The sequence below is a fragment of the Vigna unguiculata genome, chromosome 6, assembly GCF_037176805.1.
Source record: "Vigna unguiculata cultivar grain cowpea cultivar isolate G323 ecotype 2 chromosome 6, ASM3717680v1, whole genome shotgun sequence".
Classification (NCBI taxonomy): domain Eukaryota; kingdom Viridiplantae; phylum Streptophyta; class Magnoliopsida; order Fabales; family Fabaceae; genus Vigna; species Vigna unguiculata.
In genome coordinates, this window is record NC_140797.1 from 34,450,527 (window position 1) to 34,457,901 (window position 7,375).

Sequence of the window (7,375 nt, forward strand, 5' to 3'; positions counted from 1 at the left end):
AATGGTCATTACACACCTCAACAAAATGGGATGAGGGAAAGGAAAAATAGGTCAATTCTGGAGATGACAATATGTTTGCTCTTTGAAAAAGATCTTCCAAAATCGTTTTGGGCAGAAGTGGTTAGTGGTTAATACCTCTACATACATGTTGAATATGATGTCTACCAAAGTCTTGAAAGGAAAAACACTTTTTGAAACATGATATGGAAGAAAGCCTTTGATGGAGCATTGCAGTTCAGAAAATCAGATTACAGACATTATGACTGAAGCACTCTACAAGATTAAGTTTGAAGTATTGAGACGGAGTATCCAAGAAAATTTTGAAGGAAAAGCATTAGGAAATGAGAATTTTCTAAATATTATGTTCTGTAATGTCATGCCAAGTTGCTATTAATTATAAACCTAATTTTGTGGAAAAGTTACTAGTATGATTAATTATTAGGTGAGAATGAGCGACAATATTTACTAGTGTCGAAATTTCTATTAAATCTTCTTACTAATATTTCCATTAAAAAAATTAATATAAAGAAAAAACTTATCTGGAGAAGTCAAATTGCCCTTCCTCTATTATACCTTCAAAATATACTGTACTTTCAAAAAATATTAACTTACATTAATTTTGATGTTTTAAAATATATTAAAAATAATTATAGCTACCAATATCAATTATCACTGAAAATATCAAACATCTTAACTTAAGGAAATAAAGAGGGCACATGTACTTAGAGCCAATGTTGTGGATTTTGCTGCAACAGACATTGGTAATCTTCCCTCATCTTTTCTCAGGAAGAGTCCTTGGTACACTGGTACATTGATGAGAACCAAAACCCCACTTAGAAGAACTTGCAATCCCATTGCATCAAAAATTCTGAGACCCTCTTCATTGATGAACACTTGCTTGAGGAACATGCCAAGAAGGCAAAACAAATTGAGCAATGCAAGTGTTGCTAGCAGAGTGAGCATTGGGGATGAGTTTCCAAACTCCATGATTTCTTTCTCATATCGTTGGGATACTTCTTCTTCTGCTACCTTTGCAGATACTACAAAGCTTGATTCTTGAAAGCCAAAACACTTCAAGATGGTATCAACAAAAGCAAAGGGGTCAGAGCTTGTTCTCTTGTACAGCCATATCCGTAGCTCATTCCACCAACCCTTTACAGCTCCTTTTGACCACAAAAACTCCATCAAGCAGTAAGAGGAATCGCCAAGAATCACATATGCAAAAGGTATGAACCATGGACTTGACATCTGATCAATGCAACAAGGTAAAATTTTGATACCATGTCAAAAACTAAAAACACAAACATTCACATGATTTTATCTAATATCTTAAAAGTGAGATTCAGTCCTTGACAACCACACTTGTGCTGTGAATAAGGTCTCACATTCATACCTTTGGAAACAAGGGAATGCCTCTGAGGAGATAGAGTGAAGGGATGATGCAATAATATAGAATTGGCCAGCAAATAAACACCCACAGGTGATAGTAACAATATGCCATTTGGAGGCCTGGACTGATTAATCCATAAGCATACCATGCAGGACTGAGCTTGGAAAGCAAAATTTGAAAGCCTCCTTCAGACCATCTCTTATGTTGAGCTAGTACTTGTGGCAAGGTGTTTGGAGATACACCTAAGAAAGCTTTCCTTTGAGGGTTATAGAACACTGATTTCCATCCTCTGCATTTAATAGACAATCCTGTCATAACATCCTCTAATGAACAACCATATAGCAGTCCCATCTGCAATCAAATATTCATATATCTTCAATAGATTAGCCATTGTTACACTATTATAGATAACTTCTTTGTTATTCTGAAAAAAACTATAGGTCCAAGTCATATAATCATGCATGGAAGATTAAAACTAAAAACTAGTTATTTTGGTTACATGATGACTTAAAAAACTGACGTTTATTTTCTTAAAAAATGACATTAAGCCTGATTAAATCTCATTAGATCGAGTTGTAAGATGAGATTTGCCCACTTACATACTCTAAATTCGTCTTATTTATAGTTGATATTGTATTTCCAACGCAATTATTTATTAATCTTGATTGTTTAAATATGATACAATCACTATCAGAAAACAAGAGCTAGAGAGAGGGACAATGAAAAAGAATGTGACCTCATTTCCCCATAAAGTGTTTTTCTCAAAGGTACAACTAGCAACAGCCTTTGATTTTCCCTCCAGTTCATGCAAGCTTGCTTCTTTCATATCATCAATATTCTTGTATTCATTCCAATCTTTCTTGTATTGGTCACTGAACTTTCTTCCGCACAATATCTCTCTTCTGTGAAAGCAGCCAGTCCCAATATAAGAAGGTCCTCCAAGTGTGTCCAACCCAGGCAAATCCACCTTCGTACATGTTCAAAATCCAAACCATCACAAAATTTAATTCATGAAATCTAATAGCAGAGTGCCTTTTGTCAAAGAAAACAATGCAAATTAATCATGAACAACTTTGGTTTGATTAGCAAAAATCATCAACTAATTTACCTCACAAACTACTCGTAGAGCACCACCATATAGATCATTCTTCGTGATATTCTCAAAACACTGTGGAGTCTGCACATAAGCAATCTCATGGCCCTTATCTTCATCCATGAAGAAGCAGAGTGCATCCCTTAGAGATTGAGAATTGTTTGAGTACATGTCACAATCTACATTAAGGATAATTTCCCCGTTGCTAATCATTGATGACACTCTTATCTGCATTTAGGACCAAAAACACATAATACAACCAATGATTAATTTCACAGCATCATGCACAAACCTTATCATAAATGTTAATAAATGAAAGGTATATAAAATACCAATGAATTCATGGCTCCAGCTTTGAAGTTATGTGCAACTTGAGGTCTCTTCTCACGAGCCAAATATACCAATAGGGGCATAACATTCCCATCTACATCTTTGTCACTCGAGTCCTTTCCATGTAGTAATATCTATAAAGAAAGTAATACAATCTAGGGATCAGTATAGCAGTACACAGAAAAAACATTAATATCCAAACATTAGTTTTAGTTAATGAGACTAATGTGGAATTTTGTTAATATATATATTGTTAAAATTAAGAATAGCTAGTTTGATAAAGCAAAAGTGCTTAGGAGAAAGTGTCATACTTGAAGAATTGTGCCATGGTCTCTTCGAGAAGAATATGAATCCCACTGTGAAAACCCTTTATGCTTTGAGTGTACTTCTTCTAGTACTCTACCCATCTTGGCTGCATTTTCTATTCGACTTTCCATATCTTGGTACAATTTCTGCACTTTAATTCCATATATTAATGATTTGTTTTATGGTAATTTTTTGCATATGTCAAACAGTTTGTAATCATTAATCAAATCAAAAAAGTGGATAAGGTTTATGAAAAGTTCTTGCCATTCTTTTATAAGATAAAAATGATATTTTTTTCAAACTTTTTGTATATCTTATTAAATTTACTAAAGTTGACCTAGTGATGAGGTAAAAACACTAGATTTAAGACTATCACTACTAAAAAGAAGTTATAAAAGAGCCAATAAAATAGCAGAAAAGAAGTGACCTTGATGGTGAACAACTCATTGGCATGAGCATTTGGGTGAGTAGACGAGTGAATAGTTTTGAAATAAGCAGCTGGTGAGGTGGGGTCCACCTTGAAATTCCTGCAGAATGGAAGCCATTGTTTTGCAAAGATGGAAGCTTCTAAGAGAGCATAGAAGGTAATATCTGAAGCAGCATCATCTGAAAGATACACACTGAGTTTGTGTGGTGGATAATCATAAGCCATAACTGATAGCACTGTGTTAATAACCATCACTGGTGGCTCAATTTCTGGATCTGCTGTGCACACAAAGATGTCCACTTTTGGTAACACCTTCTCATATCTGTTTCAACAACATACACTTTATTTCTCCGTTTTATACTTCTCTATGGCATTGATAGTAAAATTTGGATACGTTTTGATAGTAAAGTAGTGAAAAAAGGTGTAGAAGAAGTGAGTGCATGGTGTACCTTTGAGACAGTCTTTGTCTGAAAGGTTTCCTGAAGAGAGGATTCCATCTGAAGGGGTGTCTGAGAAGCCAATAAAGACCAAACCATAGTTCAGAAAAAAACAAGCCAATCCAACCCCATTTCCCAGCTTCACTTTCTCTGGGTATGCGACTCACTCTGAAAACCCAGATGAAGCAAATTCCCACAAACAATGACAAAGAAAAGAGCTTGTAAAAGATTCTTCCTTTGGCCCTCTTTGTCTCAAACAATGGAGAATACTCCATCTCTGCCATATCTTCTGATACTTTCTACTCTACTTTCTCAACTCTTCCACTATTTATGCAATACACAACACTTTGTTACGGTGAAGAGCCATGGTAGTAGAGTGATATGATTTTTTGAAGTTCTTTGATATTGATATCAGTCAAATCAAAAACAATTCTCGTCACTTCACTTACCTCAAAATGTCTATTCCTAGAAAATGAGAGGGCAGAATCTTTGTTTTTTTTTACCTAAACTTCATCAAAGTTTGCATCTTTGTGGATCAATGACAACCATGTTTCGTCCAAGAAGGGAACAAAAAACTTGCTGATGCAGTCTTTATAAATATTTTTCCTTTATTTCTCCTATAGTAAAATCCTCTCTTGTTTATTTTCATCAATGTTCACAAAGGCTGAAAGGTTAACCTTTTATATGTTTTTTTTACCTTTTTATGTTTTTAATATAACACGGTGAAGGGCTACTGACAATGATATGTTTGAGATTTTTATATTTTAAGAATTTCGTATTAAATCAGATTTCACAATGTATTTAATTCTTACAATTTTTTTTATAAATGTAACTTTCTATTCGAATTGAAATAAGCAAACATCAAAATAGATTTATAAATCTTTAATTACGTTGTTTTTATTAATTAATGAAAATGACATCCAAGAGAAAGATCTATATAAAATATTAACACTTCTAAAATAAGGAAAAGATGATAATATAAAAAAATCTGAAGTTAAAATAAACTAAATTCAGTTATTATATTTATTAATTTATTTTTATATCATTAGCTTATTTTATTTAATTATTATTCTCTACATAACAATACAAAAGTCTATGAGAAATTAATCTAACTCGATATTAATTTTATATTTGAATATTCTAAAATATTTTTTATTGATTTGATCGTGGATATATTTATAGAAGCAATCTCCTTTTGAGAGACTCGAAGCTAAGATACATGGACGTCTCAATTAAATAGATAAAATCAATTTAAATAAACGTCACATATATTAAATATTCAGATAGTGCAGAAAAACGGAATATGACGTACACAGTACCCCAACATATCCATAACAGAAGGAAGAGGCTCCACGAACCTAAACGACGTACAAAAACTTGTCAAGAGCGAGAGAAACTACTACTACTACTAAACTCCAAAAGTTGAGGCCCCATAGTGAGCCCGATAGTCGTCCAAGATATCATCAAACCGCAGCATCTCTATTATTATTACCACTGCTAGAGGTTCTCACATCTGCTCACATCAACAAGGTTGATGATCATCGCAAAGGAGGAAACCACGCACAATCATACAAACAAGCAAAGGGTAAGCTAGTGAAAAAGTTTTCATATCATACACTCAACATACAATTTCATATTCAAGCATAAATGGCGGACATCCACATATGAAGCACCAAACCATATAAGGACACCAAGACTTGACTATCCAGATACGCTCAATAAGGCACCACCACGGGACAGTGGAATTACGTCCTAGCAGTGAGGCGTCACCACGAGGCCTTCGCGAAATTACACCCTTACAAGAGGCACAACCACGTGGCCTACGTGGAATTACATCCTGACCTTAAGGCACCACCACGATACTCGCGTGGAATTACGTCCTTATGTTGAGGCACCACCATGAACTCTCACCATGAGGTTCATGGAATTAAGTCCAATAGGTGAGGCACCACCATGGACTCCCATTAGGAAGGTCCATGGATTTACGTCCAACAGACGAGGCGCCACCAAGAGCTCTTACTACAAGAGTCATGGAATTACGCCCTACCCACACTTTGTACATGTCTCCCAACCAAATCAAAAAGATCCCACGGTACTAACATCATGCATAAACAACCAATCATACATTTCATGCTTTCCAACTCATACACAACAAAGCAATATATCACTTCCACCTCAATCCCATATATTAATCAAGGCATCATCCCTCAAACCATCTAAGTAAGGTGTCCAAACCAGGAAAACAAGCAACCACATCACTGACCAATCACATCAAAGTACACCACTCGCCCCTGTCTCGCTCAGGCGAGGGAGATCCCCTCGCTCAGGCTAGAGCTCGAGTAGTGGAACAGTAGCCCCTGCGAGTTCTCGCTCAGGCGAGCTCCTTCTCGCCTAAGCGAGATCACCTCTCGCTCAAAATGAAGAAAAGTCGCCTGAGCGACTGTTCACGCAGAAAAGTTTGGGTGAGCCTCTGTTAGTCTCACCTAGGCGAGGCATGCTCGCTTGGGTGAGAAAACCAATGTCTGCCACTGTTCACTCGTGAAAAACGCAGAAACAACACCAAAATCATACTTTTACCAATACCGCACAATCAAATCATGGTCATACTTGAAGCATATGATTCAAACTCAGCAAGCATACTAAAAATGTAAATAACGGTAGACCCTAGCTTCCCTTACCTTGAGTGGGAGCACTGAAGTTCACTGAGAATAGGGGAAAATACGGCGACTCAAACCAGCATAGTAAAACCGGATGAGACCTTAGAGTGAAAGTTAGCAGAATGAGGCGTTAGGATTAGGTTTAAGTGTTTTGGGCATTCCCTGGACTGACCTTAGGCCCAACAGATTGGGACAATCCCTTAGCTATTATGATAGAAAAATAAATGGGCTTTACAATACTCGTCGTAAGCCACTTTAGTCAATAGTGGAACACTTCAAATAATTTATCTGCATTCTCATACGACACTGATAGGCATTTTTTTCCTGAGTAAAATCATTTTTGTCTGATTTTCATACAGTATTACTATCACAACTTCTCATGTATATCTATTAATGATACTTATTTAGGATATTTTATTTTCATTAACTTAAATTTGAACTGGTAATTTAACTTAATAATCAAATAATAACTATGCAAGATACATATATGAAGTGAATGATTCAACTAATCTAAACCGAATCTCATTGAGTGCATCAACTTTCAAATGTGACAATCCAAATCATGTCCTATCATTCATTATTAAATACCTTTTTTTTTTCATTCTCTTATTACTTTGGAAAATCTAGTTACTTTAAAAAATTAAATTAGATCCATAATTTCTAGTTTGTTCGATTAAATTTTCTATCTTTTAAAAATATTCAATTTGATTTTTTTTATTAAATTTGTGTTAACTT

At 35.2% G+C, this 7,375-nt stretch overlaps 1 protein-coding gene across 1 annotated transcript; it reads right to left on the minus strand.

The window, feature by feature from the left end:
- Positions 1 to 616: 616 nt before the first annotated feature.
- Positions 617 to 4,508, minus strand: LOC146885830 (cellulose synthase-like protein E1). The gene is made up of 8 exons (XM_085675319.1): positions 3,996 to 4,508; positions 3,547 to 3,868; positions 3,125 to 3,265; positions 2,816 to 2,947; positions 2,499 to 2,711; positions 2,127 to 2,357; positions 1,394 to 1,741; positions 617 to 1,248 (listed from the first exon to the last, which is right to left on the minus strand). The coding sequence occupies exons 1-8, from the start codon at positions 4,265 to 4,267 to the stop codon at positions 691 to 693; spliced, it is 2,217 nt and encodes a 738-aa protein (XP_085531445.1). The 5' UTR covers positions 4,268 to 4,508; the 3' UTR covers positions 617 to 690.
- Between the last annotated feature and the right edge of the window lie 2,867 nt (positions 4,509 to 7,375).

Coding starts and splice junctions, on each gene's coding strand:
- LOC146885830 (XM_085675319.1), bottom strand. CDS start 4,267: ATGGCAGAGATGGAGTATTCTCCATTGTTTGAGACAAAGAGGGCCAAA. Junction 2,712..2,815: donor CTGGAGCCATGAATTCATTG/GTATTTTATATA, acceptor TCCTAAATGCAG/ATAAGAGTGTCATCAATGAT. Junction 1,249..1,393: donor GCATTCCCTTGTTTCCAAAG/GTATGAATGTGA, acceptor TGCATTGATCAG/ATGTCAAGTCCATGGTTCAT.